The sequence below is a fragment of the Globicephala melas genome, chromosome 10, assembly GCF_963455315.2.
Source record: "Globicephala melas chromosome 10, mGloMel1.2, whole genome shotgun sequence".
Lineage (NCBI taxonomy): Eukaryota > Metazoa > Chordata > Mammalia > Artiodactyla > Delphinidae > Globicephala > Globicephala melas.
Window position 1 is genome coordinate 84,625,727 of NC_083323.1, and position 23,471 is coordinate 84,649,197.

The following is a 23,471-nucleotide window of genomic DNA, read 5'->3' on the forward strand; positions in this document are numbered from 1 at the left end:
GTTAAATTCCCAACTGAAAAAGCTACATTAAAGAGGTTCCACATTGAATGATGGAGGAATATCTCCTATTGGACCAAAGTTCTCACAGATAACTATAAAATTGGGATATAAAACTACCTAAGAGCACTAGAAAGCAATAAATAGCAAAAGAAACCTGATCAGGATTTACATTTAGAAAAAGAGAATGGCACTGAGTTTCCCATATTATTAACCTGAGGGCAAGCCACAAGTCAGAGGTTTGTGGGGCACCTAAAACTCAAAAAACCTGCAGTCTTTACTTGACGAGCCAGAGGACAGAGTTCAAAGTAACCGCAACAGCTGGAAAGTATGGAAAGAAATTCTGAGAGAGACCCAGAGATGACACTAAAATCTGCATACAGACCGACCAAATCTCTGGCTGACTTGTAAACTACACAGGTGTGGGGCACATTCCAAACAGCCCAACTAAATCTAAAAAAAAAAAAAAAAAACTGATCAAAAATTTTAGCTGCTGTCCACCAAGGAGAGCTAGAGTTTGAGTACAGCCAAGTTACATGCCTGCTAAAACAAACAAAATCAATACTTTTCAGAGGATCATAGCAGAATCAAGAGTCTCTACAACATATCAATCACAAGTCCAGGAAACAAATCAAAACTACTAGACATACAAAGAAACAGGAAGATATGAACCATACTCAAAAGAAACCAAATCAACAGATGGTCCCTGGGATGATCCATTGTTGAAATTCGTGGACAAGGATTTTAAAGCAACCATGCTCAAGGATGCAAAGACTATACTTATATTGAATAAATAGAAAATTTAAAGAAAAATAGAAACTCTAAAAAACAATGAAATGGAAATTATAGAACTGAAAATAATATCCAAAATTTAAAAAGTCACTGAATGGACATAACAGCAGTTTGGAAATTAGAAGGGAGGAAAGAAGTCAACGAAGTATGAAGACAGATGAACAGAATAATCCAATCTGGAAAACAGAGGAAACAGACATTGGAAAAATAATGAACAGAGCCTTAGTGACCTGCTGAACAACTTCAGTCTAACCATGTGTAATTAGGGACCCATAAAGGGAAGAGAGAACGAGTCTGAATATAATACTTGAAGAAATAATGGCTGAAACTTCCCCAATTTGGTAAAAGACATAAATTTACAGATTCAAAATGGTCAAAATTCAAGCAGAATCATAAATACAAAGGAAATCACATCTAAATAATCAAACTGCTAAAAACCAATTAAATACAGGTCATGCAAGCAGCCAAAAAAAAAAAAACAAACAAACAGAAACCCCAAAATACCACACTACAAACAGAGGACATTCATTTGAATGATCACCAACTCATCACAGGTCAAAACTGTTCTTAGGAAATACAAGTATTGAAATATTAAGGGGTAAAGAAGATTTATGTGTGTAAATTGCTCAAGTAATTCACAAAAAGAAATAGAAAATGGTAAAGCAAAGGAAGTAAAATATTACTGGGGGAATCTGGAAGAGGATATATGGGAGTGCATTGAAGCATTCTTCTGACTTTTCTAGTATTTCCTAATTCTGTCAACTGATGGAATTTAGAAGCAGTAATGCCCAACAATGAACAATTAAGGCAACCAGGCCTTAATTTCTAAATATTCTCTAAAAAAAAAAAAAAAAATGTCAGGGATCCGTGAAGAAATAGCTGAATTGAGGGTTGGGGCAGGGAAAGTACAAACCTAGCCTGGAACACCTTATGTTGCCAGAAAAGGAAGTGCTCTAAAAATGAGGTGGGCAATGTTGAAAGAATACAGCAGCCAACTTGAAGGAGCTCTCAATCACCAATCTAGAAATAAACTGAGCAACAGAATGACTGTAATAGAATTATAGCCCACAGAATATCCTTGTGTCCTTACTGCTTGGATAAATAAATAAAGGTAAATAATAAAGGTACAGCTCTTCCTTACAGTAAAATTCCAATTTATGAATGTAGAAGGAAAGAGAGAAATAGAAAATCAACATCATGCAAACATCACAATATTGCTGCAGGAAAAAACTGCCAGTGGATGCTAAAATTAATAGCAAAGAAACCACACAACTTCCAAGTATCCTCTTCCACCAGCTATTACCAATTAAAAGTAAAACGTGGGGAGAGAAACCTGGCAGACACTTCAATTAAGTAACTAAGGTTAAAACCACTAGTAACATATGTATTAACATCTTACACCTCATATGATACACTGAAAAGGACCTATTTCTATGGTAGTCTTGACAAAAATACCTATCTGTATTATCAGAGTAAGGAAATAAGAAAAACAAATATGGAATGGTAGAGGCAAGGAAGAACTCTGGAAAGCTGAATCAGAAACTGGAGGTGTCAGTATGGACTCAATTTCTAAAACATATATGAGTATGAGCATGTGTGCATGCGCGCACACACACACGTGCGCGCGCGTTCCCTTGCTCTGCCAGCTAAAAGGGCCTAAGATCAGTAATATCCCAGGAGCAATGAGCATCCCTAGTTCTCAGATCTAAATTTCTAAACACTAACACCCCCAAAAGGAACCAGGCTCCTTGGAGAAAATGCCTGATTCCAGGGGTCAGGAAGGGAAGTACAAAATTAGTCTGCAATTTCTTGTTTTACTAGAAGGTAAGGAAGTGCTCAAAAAATTTCAGGGTATATCAAGAGGACATAGGAACCAGATTTGATGGGGTTCCCCCAAGCCAAATCTCAGACAATTTAACATCAATATATGTAAGTGTAGTAACAAATTATAATGCATTGAATAAAACAGAAACCCATGAGTATATACTTAAAATACGGTCCCATGCATGGCAGATCAGAGAAAGATAACAGACACAAGAGGATGATTCCTTACAGTAAACAGAGATAGATAGATGATAGACAAGATATTCCTTACAGTAAAAGGTTGATATATGTGAAGCATGCAGCAGCACTAGAAGTGACTATTTTGCAGCCATCACAATAAAGACTGGTTTAGATAATTATCAAGTATTGTTAAATCAGGGGAGGAGGACAGGAGATGTTTGCCAAGGAGCAAAATACTTAAATCTTAAAGTATCTCCCCACAGACTGCTTATTAGTTACCACAGGGAAAACAACTATACAGTGACGACATAGAACAATACTTTGACCAGGTGATCAAAATTAACATCAACATTGATTTCCTCACATGTGATACTCTAACAAGGACAAATCACTTCTGTAGTATTTTGGCTGCGATACATAACCTCAATCTAATCATTAGAAAACACCAGACAAACCCAAATTGGAAGGCATTCTAATAAAACAAACACACACACACTGCTGACTATTTTCATTATGGAAAATTGATCTTCATGATAAACATTATCTGAAGGTAGAAATCATATCTTATCTTTGTATCTCCACCATCTATCACACTACCTGACAATTAGAAACTGAGCTTAACTAACATTAGTTGAATGGATAGTCCTTGCCTAGACTGTAAGATGCTAAGTCCCAAACAGTGTCTCTATTCCTGCTTCCAGCCCCAAGCACAGTGAAAACACAAAGTATAGTGCCTAGAATAATGAATTTTTAAACTAGGTAAACAAAATTTGTTCATAATTTATACAATATTCTACACTCTCATCTCAACCAAATTTTCAAAAGTAAACTTTTTTCAAAACTTTTAAACACTATATTAAAAAACCAGAGATTAGAAATTTAAAGACTCACTTCAAATATACAAATAGTTATACACGAACATTTAAAAGCTTTTTCTACAATAGGAAAACCACAAAAATAAGTTGAAGTGACAAGATTTATGGATACAAGCAGTTAGAACTCAACTTTATTGTTACAACCAATTTTTATTTACAGAATATAAATCTCTTCAAAAAGATACATTCCTTTATTTAATCAATGATAAAAGGCCTTATTAAACAGAAATAAAGCCTAAACATCACTTATATTTAAACAGAAATACAGATTCATTAAAAGTTTATGAACACATAGCAAAACTGCATTTTTATTTAAGCAGTTACATGAATGAGGCTGTTTTTAATTTTCTTCACTGGTAACCCCATTTTAACCAGAGAACAAATTTTACTTAAATTAACAGTAGTAAAAATGTAAAAATTAAATTTTAAACATGAAAAGAAGCAACAAAAAACAGGAAGTATCTTCATTACCAAACAGATTAACAAGTTCCCAGACACTCAGATACTTTCTGAGGCATATCAAAACACCTACATCAAACGTTGCATTCATTTGAGAGGTATCAATACATTTTCAGTGCTGAGACTATTTGTAGCACTTACAGTATTTACAGAGCAGCATTATACTACTATGGTTCACATTTGAGAAACATAAATTTAACCTTTATGTCACAATTTCCCAATTCAACATACAGCTAATGCAATGACAATTATTCATTTTGGTTTTTTCTTCTGAAACTGATAAGGACATTGTCATTTAAGAATATGTAATAATGCCAGGTCTTCTTTCTTAAAATAATGGTATATTTTAAAATCCAAATACTTCAAATCATGGAAACTTCACCCAGCTACACAAAGGCTCCTAAATACAGTAGAGTTTAAAAGTTTCCTTTTTGCAGATTCTACCAATTTATAATTACTTTAGTACATGTAAGTAACAGGAAACTTCTTCAGATTGTTGAACAATAAAAATTACACGGTGTCACTACATAATTTAAGTAGCACCACAGTACAACCATGCAAGTGCTCTCATTTCCTCCACTGCTTTGGGGGTCTTTCCCAGTTCACAGGAGCTAGTTTACACAGATACTATCAGGTCTTAATCTCTCAAAGTTCCTTTTGAAATTTAACTAATGGAACAATTCAAATCAGCCACCTTTTTCTTACCCTTCACTAACTAGTTCAAATGTAACATGTAATGTTTTCAATTTGTATAAACACCTTGTGTTTTGTTAAAATGATTTATGGTATTAATACCATTAATGGGCAAGGTGTAGACAAAAATATGCCTACATTTAGGGATTAAGAGTATTTTACAGAGCAATTTTTTCGTAACTAGAAAGCCATAGGATGCATAACGAACACAGATTTTAACTTGCTGTTTGATAACATCAGTAGCATAGTAAGTGCATTAAGTATAGGAAAGAAGAGAAAGCAGATTTCAGGACAGAAACCTACTAAAAACTTGAATTCTGAATGCCTCAAAGTCAAAAGGGTATTTTCTATAAGCACTATATTATTTTTTCTATCCAAAGAGTTTAAATCTGTCCATTTCAAATTATGATCCAGAAAGGAAAATTTTAGTGTTAAAAACTGTTCAGAAAAGTCTAATTCATTGTGTAATATATCTTATTAATTTCAGTTTTCAAGTATTCAAGTAATGCAAACTCAAGCATTTTCTTTTATAGCAATACATTTATGGACTAAACTTCAAAGATGGGGAAAAATTCATTTAAAATAATCGTTACACTTTTCTGTCTGAAGACATCAAACCCAAGACATAACACTGTAATCTCACAAGTGGTATGTAGCAGAAAAAAAAGGTGGTTCCATATAACTAATGTCTTTCGTTTAAAAAAGAAACAAAAACAAAAGAGATTGCCTTAATATGTAATTAAGTTTCCAGTCAAAGACATTCTAAAAATCTAATGAAGAAAATTCAGAGCAAATCAATTTTGAAATAAAGATAAAGCTGCTTTACCACATACTTATAATTCACTTTCCTTTGTGCATAAAAACTACTAGCATTTGCCTTTTGTGTAAAGTAGTGCAAGTTGCTGCCAATAACAAAACTCTCCTAGCATAAAGCATTGTTAACTTTGTCTATCAATTGAATGACTAATATTAAAAGCTTAAGTCTATATCACTTTGGAATGCAGTATAAAATGCTTATTAAAAGCAATTTAAAGCAGAAATCAAACTGATAGTTTTCTCATTTACATTATGAAGGAATTCAAAAATGGTACAGAAAGCTTTGTGTAATGTAAAAAAGAAATATCCATATAACTTTAAAAGTGGAGGTTTTTAACTTAATTGAGAGTGTTTGGGGGGAATTTTTCCTTTAAATCTGGAAGGTTTCATAATAAATATATTTATGAAGTTAAATATTTTTAGTTCAGCAAAAATGGAATTAGCAGTCATTAAAAGAGCACATACCTTTTCTGTGTTTTACAATCCCATAATGAACAACTTTATACTTAGAGAAGCCAACTGAGACATGCTTAAGTTGAACTAGGAGCTATTACTTATCATCTCCCTTGTATATGTGGGACTTAAGATTCACACTGAGATATATAAAGACTCAAAGGTTTTTTTTGTAGAAAAAGGTTAACAGCCTTGAAAACAGAAAAGGATAACACTTCAGTCTGCAATCATAAAATTATATTTTTAATTTGCTTTAGCTTAGAGTCATGACTCAAATAATGGAATTCTAACAATGTATTAATTTACTGCTTGCAGGAATCTAACCTCCAAAAACTAGTGGTCAACTAAAGTTTGAAAAAAAGTCATATTAGGCACTGAGAGGCTAAATAAATAAGTACTGACATTAACAAAAACTGACAAACCCTATTTCCAGTTCCTCTTGTTATCCCACTGTGCAGCCCGATTTGTTGGCTATTTCCAGTCTAAAACCAAAGAGCTGGATCATGACCTTACAGAAAAATGTCTACAAAAGGGAAAAGAATGCAAAACAATACACAATCTCATATGCAACCTACAAGTCACACTAATTTACAAATTTTTATTTACAATGTTTTATATACATTCCAGGCAGACCTAGTTGATGAGTTTTGTGCTCATATTGATCTCAAATGATCATGTGAACAGTATGATTTACTACCACATCTCTTTAATTCCCAGAAAGTGGTGGTAGCATGGGGTCAGGAGGGGAAAAAATCAAGTATTACTGGTCAGTTAAGATCATACAAGTATGTAAGGAACAAAGGGAAAACAAACTGTGGAATTTTGCTTGCTAAAGCATCCAGGCCACTATGGTCTATTGACTAACACTGAGTATACATGAATGCCACTTCTCTAACAACCATTTTCATATTTACAAAATGAGCTTACTATCAGTTGAGTTATTAGGTAAGGCATTCAAGTTCCTTAGCTTAACATAAAAAGGCAAAAGACATCTCAGCAAGCCACAGGACAAATTTTAGAGGGATGTTTTCCCTTTAGAATCCCTTAAATGATCAATTAAAAGGGAAGCAAATTTTGAACCCTATTATTAGGCTGAAGCATGATCCCAAAAACCTGTACAGGAAGTGGGAACATCATAATACCCAAAATCTAGCCTAAAAGTGGGGGAAATATCTTAAATAGCTTATTTTGTTCCCAAGATTCATTGCCTAGGGCTAAAATGAGAGCCTTTATTCCCCTTTACATTCACTTCTATATGAATCTCTCTGAACCACTTACAAGAGTATCACAGCTAGCAGCTAGGCACAATCTACCAGCAATGGCTCAGTGAATCTCTATTCAAAATAGTTTGAAGAATATGGAGTAAGGTAGAAAAATGATCTTCTCTCTTCCCACAGTTCTCCAAGATATATCTGCACTTTTAAGAAGTCGGAAAGCAAGAGTACTACATATTCTTCATTGTTCTAAGAAAATGTTCCAGCCCCAGATGAAATTCCACCAAAAACAATTTTTCAAGTTCACTCTAACATTATATAAAAAGCTATTCATTGTTTAATTGGTTCCTTTCATTTAGTTAATTAGGTAAAATTCTATTGATCCTACAGTAATATGGTTTATAAAAACAGAAGTGAACATTTGTAACATTGGGGAGGTAGAAAACAAATCTTGGTCTAACACTGTTAATATAGACACAAAACAGATTTTAAGATTCTATTCATGTAACTAGAATTTACCATTTTAAATGGCCTGTAAGTGTTTCTACTTACTTTATTAGCTTTAAACATCTTGAGATAATCCAAGTATTTTAAAGCACTTATCTGAGAATACAAGTCACTTGGAATAATACATCAGACTCCCCAGAAGATTTCTCAGAGGATTAATTTGTAGTTGCATATTCTGAATATGCAGATCCATTAAGCCAACTTTGTACATGGGCACTTATGTGACCAAAGTGCAAAGCTTGTCAGACTCATTTTCTAAGTAAAGTTAACCATGACTGCTCAACTCTACACAGCAGTCTTCAAAACTGGATGCTTGCTTATCTATCTCAAAGATCTAAGTTCCTTCCAAATAATAACTGCCATCCTCTCACTCTCAAACAGACAAAAACAAACAAACAAAATCAAAAGAAATCAAACCAAACAGAAGCCCTCCTACCAGGAGTATTTTTGCTTAATTCACATTGTTATATCAGATTTTAAGTGTACAAGATTCATGTTCTAAAGGTTCCTTATTTAATTCTTTTAACCATCTCAACTTATTTCTCTGAAACTATTGATACATTTATCAAGTAATCATTTGCTATCATTCTAAAGACATGGAGCCAGACTAAAACATTAAAACCACACTGTAAGGAATGAATCTGAAGAAGTAAAAAAGAATTAAACTAAATGACATTTTCTTGTTCCCAAGTATGATAAGCATTCTGTCTTTGTTTCAAAAATTAACAATTGCTGTACTAGCTACTATTTAATAACAAACAAAATATACAACATCTCAATAAGTAAAACAAAATTTTTGGTTAGAAACAATTTGATATAGTAAAATTTTAAAAACAAACTGTAACTTAAATGACCATATATAGTATGTGAAAACATTATTTAATACAGATTTTGGTAACATAAAATCATCATATATCTATTCCAGGATTATATGGTAAATATTAATATTTATACTGCCAGACTATGTAGCAAGAGGGGAATTTAATTCTAAGATGTTCCCCCCAAAAAAATGCTTTCCAGTACTCCAGAAAGATGTACCACTAGCATAGACAGTGAATGTACTTCACTCTCCTAAACAGATATTTTTCTATGAACATCTTAATTTATCTAAACCAGTGTCTGGCATTCCAAGAGTAAATGATTCATTTAACTAACAGTGTGTCAAAATAAAAAGGTTACACTAAACACCTAAAATGTTTACTAAAATTAATGTTATTAAAGTAAAACTTAAAAGAAAATTTTCTCTGGAAAATTTTTGTTGCTTACACTCAACAAACAGATGAAACAGATGAAAACAGTCACAGAATTCATGTTAAATTTATAATAAATAATTAACATATAACATAGATTAAATTATCAAAGGATTAAACTGACATCTTTATACCTTTTTGCTGATTTAACAAACTTCTAACCCACCACATACTGAGAGCAGTAGGTGTATTTCTTAACATCATTCTATTTAAAAAATAAATTGGTTGTTTAGAAGCATAATTTGTAAAGCAAGATAACCAAATTAAAAGAATTTTAACATATATTGGCTTTTTGGAATTTCTTAAAATATCCACAAGCATTGTTCAGCTACTTAAGAATAATTAAATGTCTTCTTTACTCAGGCACCTTTAATGCAGTAACCTCAGGCTTCATCTTAAAGTATTGGTTAAAACGAACAATTGCATACCTATTGAGAAAAGAGAGTAACAACGTAATTACAGCTAAAAACCTTAATCCTTCGTTTATTTCCACCCACCCGTTCTAAACTGATTTTTTTTAAGTTTTTAAATTTTCAAGGGACATATTTTTAGTTTATTGCACCACCTACTGGACACTTTTCTAATACTGAAATCATTTAACAGATTATACCAGATTTCTTTGCAGACCAATTTATTAAATGTATGCAACCTCTGCAACATTTGACTAAAAATAATAACTACAATGTCCCCTATAAATTCTAAATGTAAATCCCAAGAGTAGAGACAAATGTAATGCATACAGTAAAATTAAACTTACCCAAGGAAATCAAACTCAATAGTGGAGTATTTGGCTTGAATCAAAGCCCACAATCCCCAAAAGAAATGTGAAGCCTAAAAAAAGGGAAGAAAAATCAAGAATTATGATAATGCATTTCTTTGTAAAACAAATATTGAATTGTAAGTTTCTTCCTTTTTCATCAACTCCATGAACAATACTTTCTTGATGCTTTTTTAACACAAAGTATCTAAAACACAGGTAATACTGAAGTGTACAGTTATCTGGATGGCTATAGACCACTTTTGTCCACAAAAGAGGTTATAATAAATTATAATCACTAAAAAATAAATAGAGCCCAGTTCCTGTATCCTGCTTTGTGTGGGCAGAGTTTAGCACCAGCACTGATACATGTTGTTAGTTAAGTGTTTTTAATGGGTCATAATTGCTAACAGGATTTCCTATAAAATACATTACCAAAGGATTTTGTTTCTTAAAATATATACAAAAAGGAAAATCCAAATCTCAAAAATAAACCATATACTGAGACCTGAAGATGTTCAGGGGGTGACAAATTTCTGAAATCAATTTTTATTGACCCAACAATTCTGCGCAATCAACGATGATATAAAGTTACACAACTTGACTTATGTTGGAGAAAAATGAGTCTTAGGACGTAAAGAGTAAACAGATGACTGTATAATTAGGAGCTGCACAATAATTTTGTATGTGTGCTTTACAATCTATTTTCATTTAAACACGATATTTTAAGATTCTGAGGGAGGAACCAAGATGGTGCAGTAGAATGACATGCTCTCACTCCCTCTTGTGAGAACACCAGAATCACAACTAGCTGCTGGACAATCACTGACAGGAAGAAACTGGAACTCACCAAAAAAGATACCCCATATCCAAAGACAAAGGAGAAGCCACAATGAGACGGTAGGAGGGGTGCAATCACAGTAAAATCAAATCCCATAACTGCACGGTGGGTGACTCACAGACTGGAGAACACTTATACCACAGAAGTCCACCCACTGGCATGAAGGTTCTGAGCCCCACGTCAGGCTTCCCAACCTAGGGGTCCAGCAATGGGAGGAAGAACTCTTAGAGAATCAGACTTTAGAAGGCTAGAGGGATTTGATTGCAGGACTTCAACAGGAACGGGGGAAACAGAGACTCCACTCTTGGAGGGCACACACAAAGTAGTGTGCGCCTCGGGACCCAGGGGAAGGAGCAGTGACCCCAGGGGAGACTGAACCAGACCTACCTGCTAGTGTTGGAGGGTCTCCTGCAGAGGCGGGGGGTGGCTCTGTTTCACTGGGGGATGGGGACAATGGCAGCAGAAGTTCTGAAAGAACTCCTTGGTGTGTGCCCTCCCAGAGTCTGTCATTAAGCCCCACCAAAGAGCCCAGGTAGGCCCCAGTATTGGGTTGCCTCAGGCCAAACAACCAGCAGGGAGGGAACCCAGCCCCACCCATCAGCAGTCAAGCAGATTAAAGTTTTACTGAGCTCTGCCCACCAGAGCAACAGTCAGCTCTACCCACCACCAGTCCCTCCCATCAGACTTACACAAGGCTCTTAGACAGCCTCATCCACCAGAGGGTAGACAGCAGAAGAAAGAAGAACTACAATCCTGCAGCCTGTGGAACAAAAACCACATTCACAAAAAGATAGACAAGATGAAAAGGCACAGGACTATGTACCAGACGAAGAAACAAGATAAAACCCCAGTAAAACAACTAAATGAAGTGGAGATAGGAAACCTTCCAGAAAAACAATTCAGAATGATAGTGTAGATGATCCATGACCTCAGAAAAAGAATGGAGGCAAAGATCGAGAAGATGCAAGAAATGTTTAACAAAGACCTAGAAGAATTAAAGAACAAACAAACAGAGATGAACAATACAATAAGTGAAATGAAAACTACACTAGAAGGAATCAATAGCAGAATAACTGAGGCAGAAGAACGGATAGGCGACCTGGAAGACAGAATGCTGGAATTCACTGCTGCGGAACAGAATAAAGAAAAAAGAATGAAAAGAAATGAAGACAGCCTAAGAGACCCCTGGGACAACCTTAAACACAACAACATTCGCATTATAGGGGTCCCAGAAGGAGAAGAGAGAGAGAAAGGACCCAAGATAATATTTGAAGACATTATAGTCGAAAACTTCCCTAACATGGGAAGGGAAATAGCCACCCAAGTCCAGGAAGTGCAGCGAGTCCCATACAGGATAAACCCAAGGAGAAACATGCCAAGACACATAGTAATCAAATTGGCAAAAATTCAAGACAAAGGAAAATTATTTAAAGCAGCAAGGGAAAAATGACAAATATCATACAAGGGAACTCCCATAAGGTTAATAGCTGATTTCTCAGCAGAAACTCTACAAGCCAGAAGGGAGTGGCATGATATACTTAAATGGATGAAAGGGAAGAGCCTACAACGAAGATTACTCTAGCCAGCAAGGATCTCATTCAGATTCTATGGAGAAATCAAAAGCTTTACAGATAAGCAAAAGCTAAGAGAATTCAGCACCACCAAACCAGCTCTACAACAAATGCTAAAGGAACTTCTCTAAGTGGGAAACACAAGAGGAGAAAAAGACCTACAGAAACAAACCCAAAACAATTAAGAAAATGGTCCTAGGAACATACATATCGATAATTACCTTAAACATAAATGGATTAAATGCTCCAACCAAAAGACACAGGCTTGCTGAATGAATACAAAAACAAGACCCGTATATATGCTGTCTACAAGAGACCCACTTCAGACCTAGGGACACATCCAGACTGAAAGCAAGGGAATGGAAAAAGATATTCCATGCAAATGGAAATCAAAAGAAAGCTGGAGTAGCAATACTCATATCAGATAAAATAGACTTTAAAATAATGTTACAAGAGACAAGGAAGGACACTACATAATGATCAAGGAATCAATCAAAGAAGAAGATATAACAATTATAAATATATATGCACCCAACATAGGAGCACCTCAATATATAAGGTAACTGCTAACAGCTCTAAAAGAGAAAATCGACAGTAACACAATAATAGTGGGGGACTTTAACACCTCACTTACAACAATGGACACATCATCCAAAATGAAAATAAATAAGGAAACAGAAGCTTTAAATGACACAACAGACCAGATAGATTTAACTGATATTTATAGGACATTCCATCCAAAAACAGCAGATTACACTTTCTTCTCAAGTGCCCAGGGAACGTTCTCCAGGATAGATCACATCCTGGGTCACAAATCAAGCCTTAGTAAATTTAAGAAAATTGACATCATATCAAGCATCTTTTCTGACCACAACACTATGAGATTAGAAATGAATTACAGGGAAAAACACATAAAAAATGCAAACACATGGAGGCTAAACAATATGTTACTAAATAATCAAGATATAACTGAAGAAATCAAAGAGGAAATAAAAAATACCTAGAGACAAATGACAATGAAAACACAGCGATCCAAAACCTTTGGGATGCAGCAAAAGCAGTTCTAAGAGGGAAGTTTATAGCTATACAAGCCTACCTCAAGAAACAAGAAAAATATCAAATAAACAATCTAACCTTACACCTAAAGGAACTAGAGAAAGAAGAACAAACAAAACCCAAAGTTAGCAGAAGGAAAGAAATCATAAAGATCAGAGCAGACATAAATGAAATACAAACAAAGAAAACATAGGAAAGATCAATAAAACTAAAAGCTGGTTCTTTGAGAAGTTAAACAAAATTGATAAACCATTAGCCAGACTCATCAAGAAAAAGAGGGAGAGGACTCAAATCAATAAAATCAGAAATGAAAAAGAAGTTACAACAGACACCACAGAAATACAAAGCATCCTAAGAGATTACTAAAGGCAACTCTATGCCAATAAAATGGACAACCTGGAAGAAATAGATGAATTCTTAGAAAGGTATAACCTTCCAAGACTGAACCAGGAAGAAATAGAAAATATGAACCAACCAATCACAAGTAATGAAATTGAAACTGTGATTAAAAATCTTCCAACAACAAAAGTCCAGGACCAGATGGCTTCACAGCTGAATTCTATCAAACATTTAGAGAACAGCAAACACCCATCCTTCTCAAGCTCTCCCAAAAAACTGCAGAGGAAGATACACTCCCAAACTCATTCTATGGGGCCACCCCCTGATATGAAAACCAGACAAAGATACTACAAAAAAGGAAAATTACAGACCAATATCACTGATGAATATAGATGCAAAAATCCTCAGCAAAATACTAGCAAACAGAATCCAACAACACATTAAAAGGATCATACACCATGATCAAGTGGAATTTATCCCAGGGATGCAAGGATTCTTCAATACATGCAAATCAATCAATATGATACACTATATTTACAAACTGAAGAATAAAAACCATATGATCATCTCAACAAATGCAGAAAAAGCTTTTGACAAAATTCAACACCCATTTATGATAAAAACTCTCCAGAAAGTGGGCATAGGGGGAACCTACCTCAACATAATAAAGGCCATATACGACAAACCCACCACAAACATCATTCTCAATGATGAAAAACTGAAAGCATTTTCTCTAAGATCAGGAACTGGACAAGGATGTCCACTCTCGACACTATTATTCAACATAGTTTTGGACATCCTAGCCACAGCAATCAGAGAAGAAAAAGAAATAAAAGGGATACAAATTGGAAAAGAAGAAGTAAAACTGTCACTGTTAATAGATTACATGATACTATAGAGAATCCTAAAAATGCCACCAGAAAACTACTAGAGCTAATCAATGAATTTGGTAAAGCTGCAGGATACAAAATTAATGCACAGAAATCTCCTGCATTCTTATACACTAATGATGAAAAATCTGAAAGAAAAATTAAGGAAACACTCCCATTTACCATTGCAACAAAAAGAATGAAATACCTAGGAATAAACCTACCTAAGGAGACAAAAGACCTGTATGTATAAAACTATAAGACACTGAGGAAAGAAATTAAAGATGATACAAATAGATGGAGAGATATACCATGTTCTTGGATTGGAAGAATCAACATTGTGAAAATGACTCTACTACCCAAAGCAATCTACAGATTCAATGCAATCCCTATCAAATTACCAATGGCATTTTTTACAGAACTAGAACAAAAAATCTGAAAATTTGTATGGAGACACAAAAGACCCCGAATAGCCAAAGCAGTCTTGAGGGAAAAAGCGGAGCTGGAGGAATCAGACTCCCTAACTTCAGACTATACTACAAAGCTACAGTAATCAAGACAATATGGTACTGGCACAAAAACAGAAACATAGATCAATGGAACAAGATAGAAAGCTCAGAGATAAACCCACGCACCTATGGTCAACTAATCGATGACAAAGGAGGCAAGGATATACAATGGAGAAAAGACAGTCTCTTCAATAAGTGGTGCTGGGAAAACTGGACAGCTACATGTAAAAGAATGAAATTAGAACACTCCCTGACACGATACACAAAAATAAACTCAAAATGGATTCAGGACCTAAATGTAAGACCAGACACTATAAAACTCTTAGAGGAAAACATAGGAAGAACACTCTTTGACATAAATGACAGCAAGATCTTTTCTGATCCACCTCCTAGAGTAATGGAAATAAAAACAAAAATGAACAAATGGAACCTAATGAAACTTCAAAGCTTTTGCACAGCAAAGGAAACCATAAACAAGACGAAAAGACAACCCTCAGAATGGGAGAAAATATTTGCAAATGAATCAATGGACAAAGGATTAATCTCCGAAATATATAAACAGCTCATTCAGCTCAATATTAAAGAAACAGTCAACCCAATCCAAAAATGGGCAGAAGACCTAAATAGACATTTCTCCAAAGAAGACATACAGATGGCCGAGAAGCACATGAAAAGCTGCTCAACGTCACTAATTATTAGAGAAATGCAAATCAAAACTACAATGAGGTATCACCTCACACCAGTTAGAAAGGGCATCATGAGAAAATCTACAAACAACGAATGCTGGAGAGGGTGTGGAGAAAAGGGAACCCTCTTGCACTGTTGGTGCAAGAATGTTGATGGGAATGTAAATTGATACAACCACTATGGAGAACAGTATGGAGGTTCATTAAAAAACTAAAAATAGAATTACCATATGATCCAGCAATCCCACTACTGGGCATATATCCAGAGAAAACCACAATTCAAAAAGGCACATGCGGGCTTCCCTGGTGGTGCAGTGGTTTAGAGTCCTCCTGCTGATGCAGGGGACACGGGTTCGTGCCCCGGTCCGGGAAGATCCCACATGCCACGGAGCAGGTAGGCCCGTGAGCCATGGCCGCTGAGCCTGCGCGTCTGGAGCCTGTGCTCCGCAACGGGAGAGGCCACAACAGTGAGAGGCCCGCGTACTGCAAAAAAAAAACAAAAACAAAAAGACACATGCACCCCAATGTTCATTGCAGCACTATTTACAATAGCCAGGTCAGGGAAGCAACCTAAATGCCCACTGACAAACGAATGGATAAAGAAGTTGTGGTACACATATACAATGGAATATTACTCAGCCATAAAGAGGAACGAAACTGAGTCATTTGTTAAGACATGGATGGATCTAGAGACTGTCATACAGAGTGAAGTAAGTCAGAAAGAGAAAAACAAATATCGTATATTAACGCATATATGTGGAATGTAAAAAAATGGTACAGATGAACCGGTTTGCAGGGCAGAAGTTGAGACACAGATGTAGAGAACAAACATATGGACACCAAGTGGGGAAAGTGGCGTGGGGGGGATGGTGGTGTGATGAATTGGGCGATTGGGATTGACATGTATACACTGATGTGTATAAAATGGATAACTAACAAGAACCTGCTGTATAAAAAAATAAATTAAATTAAAAGAAGAAAAGGAAGCAGACTCAAAGATAAAAGGAACAAACTAGTGGTTACCACTTGTGGGGATGGGCAATATAGGGGTGGGGGAAAAAAGGGTTATCATAGGGTTATATGAAGTCACGTGTGTGAAACTTTTGGAAATTGTAAAGCACTACAAAATTTTTTAAATCTTTCATTCAATAAAAAATTATGTACAATTAAAAAGAAAATCTGGCAGTGTTTTGGTCAGTTCAGTAAAGCTACACAGAAAAGACTGCCAAGCATATGCTGGCTCCTAGTTTTTATGCCTTTTGTGGTTCAGATGCATTTCTTTCATTCTGATTACTTAGGAAAAGTTATCTCCAGCTTGCTTTTTCCCATTATTTTCTGTCTACTTTACTGTCTTCAATTTATCTTGTTTAATGACAGATTTTTAAAGCAGTTGGTATTTTACTTTTTTAGTCATGATTCTTTTTATATCCCTACTTATTACATCTTATTAGAAAACCTATTTTGTTCTGTGTTTCAGTTTTTTCTGCTACCTATTTATGAGACTTCCAATTGGCTTTCTCTTTGAAAGCATTAAACAGAATATTGGTATAAATTATATTGTACATACAAGCAAAAATAAAATAGTTGCATGTGTACTTTTTTAACATTTACATAGATAGATACTTGGCTTACATTTATCTCTACCTATGCATCTTTTGATTAGCTATAATCCACATCCAAATATTTAGACTATCTGTTCTCATATATTGAAAATGGATTGATCTATATTTTTCCCTACTGGAATCGTACCTTACTATATATCCAGCTTTAATTTTCATATCTTCCTATAGTGGTCAGGTTCTACTAAGTTTTACCATTGCATTGTACTCCTTAGCTTTTCTAGGCTGGGACTACACAACACTGCATTAAACAGAGTTAAATATTTGATAATCTAAAAAAAAAAAAAGTTTCTGATAACACTAAGACTTCACTTCCCAAGAAATACTCTATTCTAACTAGAAATACTATAACTAGAAAAAAATTACTTGGTGTGTGGTTGTAAGCAACTTAATTAACCCCTCTGTACGTCTGTTCTCTCATCTGTAAAATGCAAGTGAGATATTATAATTTATAATAAGATATAGACATTTGATCTTCATTCACTGTTCCTGGCTCATAGCTCCTTGGACTTTCCTAAGCATAGAGCAACTGGAAGCATCTTTTGTTACAATATTTGGTCTTTTGTCATTGGTTCCTGAAATAGTTCCACAGCTATAATGTGAAAGGAATGTCTTTGTTATTCTTAACAAGACCCTTTCAACCACATGTTAATGAGGTATCTTTTGGAAAGCCCCTAAACTTGAGGGCTGGTTGCCAGGGGAACTAACCACGTGATTAGAAGGTTGGAACTTTCCGCCCCACCACCTCCAGACTTCCAAGGAGGGAAGAGGGAATGAAAACTGAGATGGCCAGTGGTTTAATCAATCTTGCTTTGGTAATGAAGCGTCCACTAAAACCTAAAAGGAAGGAGTTTGGAGAGCTTCCATATTTCGTGAACCAGATGACCTACGCACATGTTGGGAGGGTGGTACACCCGAAACTCCACAGGAACGTAAGTTCCTACACCCAGGACACTTCCAGACCTCACCGTACTATACCTCTTCATCCAACTGTTCTTTTGTATCCCTATAATATCCTTTATGATAAACTGGTAAACAAATGTAAACGTTTCTTTGAGTTCTGTGAGCCACTCTAGCAAATTAATAGGCCCCAAGGAGGGAGTTGTGGAAGCCTCCCATTTAAAGCCAGTGGACTTGCGAGTGGCATCTAAAGGGGCAAGGGGGCAGTCTTGTGGGACTGAACCTTTAACCTATGGAATCTGACACTTATCTCCAGGTAGATAGTGTCAGACCTGAGTTAAATTTGTAGGACACCCAATCACTGCCTACTGAGAACTAGAGAACTGATTGGTGTGTGGAAAAAAAATCACATCGGAGCAGCTGGCATACAACAAACGTTCAATAAAATGTTAATTATTAATTATATGAAACCAGAATGACAAAAATGATGAAGATTTTTTAAAATGGTCTTCTTTCTGTCTAAGGAAGTGTCTCAGGTATTGAAAAGTGATTTATGAGATGAGATGCCTTCCTTCTTTTGAAAGTCTAAATCAGTGGTTCTCAAAGTGGTCCATGAATCCATGGAAGACTCTGAGGCCCAAAACTATTTTCATAATAATACTAATATGTTACTTGTCTTTTCGACTGTGTTTACATTTGCAATGATGAAAAAGCAATACTGGGTGAAGCTCCTGGTACCTTAACATAAGTCAAGGCAGTGGTACCAAAATGAATTAGTATAGTAGTCTTATTCTTCACCACCACCACACACTCACAGTACAAATCCAGTCTCACTAAAGAATGTCCTTTAATAGTTAAAGTCCTTTAACTATTAATTTTATTAAATCTCCACCCCTGAGTACATGATATTCTGATATTCTGTGGGATGATATAGGAAGTACAAATAAAGCATGTCTGATGCATACCCAAAGCATGAAGGCTGTCTCAAGGAAAACCACATATGACTGAGTTGTGACCTAAACTTGCACATTTTTAATGGAACGTCATTTTTACTTGAAGAACAACTGACATATGAACTAGAGTTATTAGACTTGGGTATTTGGCAGACATTTCTCAAATATAAAAAAGAGAACTTGTCATTTCAATGAGAATAAATGACAGTATTTGTTGCCAATGACAGACTTTGACTATTCAACATAAAATTGGAACTTTGGAAAATCTGTATTCAACTCTGTGAGCTTATCAGCTTCTCAATAAAGTACTAAAACTGTTCTGATACTGGTGGTGATATCAATAAATGTGATTTTTTAAATATCATATAATGAGATGTATCAACTTTTAGAAGATCTATACAGCTCAATAAATCCATATTTTCCAAATAACTAATGAATGACATTCAAATTACAAAATCACACATTGGTAAAAGAACCATTCAAAGTGCAAGATAAACTAATGGAGTTTCATGTAATAGAATACAAAAGTTAACTTATGTGTTCAGATTGAACATTACAATTAACCTTTAAGAAACTATCACTTGCTGAGTTTTGGTGAAGCATCAAAAAAGAATATCCACAATTCCCTGAAAAGGCAAAACACTCCTCTTTTCCAACAACCCTATGTGTGCGAAACAGGACTATCTTCATATACTTCAACCAAAACAATACATTGTAAGAGATGAAATGCAGGAGCAAACATGAGAATACAGCTTTTGTTATGCCAGACATTACAGAGGTTTGCAAAAGTAAAAAATTATGTCATCCTTCTCACTGAAGTGTTTTTTGATTTGGAAAATAGCTATTTTTCATTTTTAAAATGCTGTTTATGTTAACATGAGTTTTTTAAAAAAACATGTATTTAATAAATATTTTGAATTTGTTTTAATTTCCAAGATGGTAAATACTGATAATTAAACCATATAAACAAAATCTCGTAGAGGTCTTCAAAAAAGTTTTTGAAGAGTAAAATAAGGTACTGAGACCAGAAAGTTTGAGAACCACTAGTCTTAATCACCTCAGCATATTCTAATGATATAAAAATCATCTGCAAGTGGTATCATAATCTCTTCCTATTAGGTGGGTTCTGTAGTAGAAAAGACTAAAATCAGGGGACATTCTACACCTAAAAATAACATAACATTCTACACCTAAAAATAGCAGTGCTGGCAAATGTATTTCTCAATTTTATTCATATAGTAATGGAAAATAACTAAATAATTCTAAACTAGAGAAGCATTATACATAAAACTTCACTTTTTTGGTAGGTAACACCTTTTATAGGGTGAAAAATTAAAAATTTATATGTAACATTAGACTCATGAACAGATAAAAGGGGAAGTGAGGAAATAGCCCATTTGTCATTTTGCATTCTCCAAAATGGCAAAGAGAGAATATTTAAGTACAAATAATATAATAATCTGTGATTCTATGATTTACTAATACTACTTCTCTCAGATTTGGAAGTTATGGATATGTAAGTCTATCAAAGGGTATTTTAATTCCTAGGCTACCCACATCTGTTGCAAAGAAAAATTAAAAGCTTTATATGGTGAACAAATAACTAAAATGAATCCTCAAACTGTTTCCTGAAAACCTCAATATAACTTTAATATTTTACTTAGAAAGAATCTGAAGTCTGCCAACAATGTGTCTAAAAACTCCTCAAAGCTTAAAAAACCCCTGTATTCCCTATTTGGTTTTGTAATGCAAATACCTACTTTTGTTTGTCATCTCCTCAACATTAATTAATTATAGTAAACAATTAATTAGAAGTGAAATCTTTTAATACTGAGGAAGTCTGATCATACCATTTACTGAACATTTATTTATTTAGAACATTACCAAACATTTGCCAAACATTTATTTACCAAACAATAAACATTTACCAAACATTTATTTATTTAGAACAGCTACACCTTGATCTTATTCAAACCTCTTTTCCTCCCTTATCAAAACAGCTTTATAATGTATGTATGTGCTGTCTTCTTCATGACAAGTGATCAAGGAAAGAGGAGGAAACAGTATTTAAGACACATCCATAAGGAACAAGAGGAACTTGCCAGAGAATACAGGGAAAAGGGCATTCTAGGTAGAAAGGAATAATCTATACAAAAGCATACAGGCTTAAAACACCCTGGAGTGTTTAGAAAACAAGATGACTCTGCCAGAGAGGAGGTGGTAGGTGAGAAATTTAGTGGGAAATAAGACAATTTGTAGATGCTATCATTTGGATTTCATTCTGTAAGTCACAGGGAGTCATAAAGTAGGAAAGTGACACAATCAGATTCATAAATTAGATTCTAGTTATTAGAAAGAGCACTTTTAAAATATACAGTGTGAATTACAGACAGAAAAAACCTGCAGGTAAAGAGACCAGTAAAGACTAACATAGGTGAGAGACAAAGGCCTTAATCAAAGGTCATGCAATTAAGGAGAAAGGGTTGGAATTGACAGAATTTTAGAATAGAATCTGAAAATAGAAAAAATGTGAGAAGAGGAACACATGAAAAAAAATTCCTTCTTTCCTGGTTTCAGAATACAGCAACAGAATGGACAGCATTTTAATTAAGTCAAGATAGTACAATAAAGAATAAAGAATGGGACAGAGGATAGGATGCAGAAAATAAAATTCAAGTTTGGACACCTTGTGGTCAAATACTAATGGGACCCTGGATAGATACAGTCAGTACTGATCTGGAGCCTGTCAGTGGGATCATTAACAGAAAGGGCAATAAAAGTCATGGGACTAGATCACCCAATAGAAGTATATAAAGTGGGGAACTCCCCAGCAGTCCAGTGGTTAGGACTCCATGCTCTCACTGCTGAGGGTCTGGGTTCAATCCCTGGTCAGGGAACTAAGATCCCACGAGCCGTGTGGCACGGCCAAAAAAAAAAAGTATATAATGTACATAAAATGAAAGGAGGGAAGCCCAAAATCCGAACACTAGGAAACACTAGCATGTAAGAGGGTTGGAGGAAGAGTAAGAAGAAAGAGGAGCCAGAGAAGGAGACAAGCAGGAGGGCACAAAAGAGGAAAACCAAGGAAGGATGGGACCACAAAAATTAACGAAAGGAAAAATTGCAATCAATGGAAAATAATGTCAAATGCTATGGACAGATCAAGTAAGATAACGACTGAAGAGTTTTAACTGGATTTAGCAATTATGTCATTATTGTTAAGAAAACCCTATATTCTCTACTTTAAGATCATGCTTAAATAGAATAAATAGAAACAGCAGGCATCCTAGGACCAACTGGAGAGCATGTCATTAATTTAACCAACAGTTCGACTCAAAATAGACATCAAAACAGCAGGTAAAGAAGTCACATTTCAGCACACCCTCTTACTTAAGATGTATTCTGTACGGCTCTGGGGGAATGCTGCTCTTAAGACTATGGAAACAGTACACCTGTGAGCCACCAATAGGGTCTATTTGTGAAGACTACATAGCTAATATTCCCCATGTCAACTGCAGAGAATTATATTAAAACTAAAAAGAAGTAGTAGCTAAAATAACTTCAACCCAGTATTCAATTTAATTAGTCTCAACACCTTAGCTGAAAGCTTATTCTAATGGCATCACGTCATTCTCAAAAGGTAATTTAAATGAACTAAAATTTGAAAACATAAATGCATTTAGAGTAAAGAGAAGTGGGTCTTGAAAATAATAAAGCATTACAATATCAAAGAGGCAGGAAATAACTGCTTATCAAAAGAAGCTCAGTAAGACAAAATACTGGTGGTTATGAAAACATAATTCTACCAGTCCTTCCAATCTACTTTTATCATGTTAACATGATATGTTAACATGTTAACATGTGATGATTAAATATATTGTGGAAAAACCTTACTACCCATAAATCTGTCCTTGATTATGTTTTTTATAACATAAAGAAAGAGGGCTTCCCTGGTGGCGCAGTGGTTTGGAGTCCGCCTGCCGATGCAGGGGACACGGGTTCGTGCCCCAGTCTGGGAAGATCCCACATGCCGCAGAGCGGCTGGGCCCGTGGGCCATGGCCGCTGAGCCTGCGCGTCCAGAGCCTGTGCTCCACGACGGAAGGGGCCACAGCAGTGAGAGGCCCATTAATCCTAACTCTAACTAGAATCCATTCATTAAACAAATAATTTCACTGACCACTTAACCATGTGCCTAGGCACTGTTGTTCTAGAGGCTGGGGATATAGCAGTGAATGAAACAAAATTTTTGTCTTCAAAAGCATTATAGTGGGGGAATTTTAAACAATCTCATTTTGTCATTATTTTAAACA

General features: G+C 35.1%; 1 protein-coding gene across 1 annotated transcript in view; it reads right to left on the reverse strand.

The window, feature by feature from the left end:
- Nucleotides 1-3,778: 3,778 nt before the first annotated feature.
- ETNK1 (ethanolamine kinase 1) overlaps nucleotides 3,779-23,471 on the reverse strand; it is a 69,002-nt gene continuing 49,309 nt past the window's right edge. Inside the window, exons 7-8 of the mRNA XM_030841259.2 lie at nucleotides 9,818-9,891; nucleotides 3,779-9,488 (exon numbers count right to left, since the gene is read on the reverse strand). Coding sequence (XP_030697119.1) covers nucleotides 9,416-9,488; nucleotides 9,818-9,891 — 147 coding nt within the window. The 3' untranslated portion in view covers nucleotides 3,779-9,415. The remainder of the gene's footprint in view (nucleotides 9,489-9,817; nucleotides 9,892-23,471) is intronic.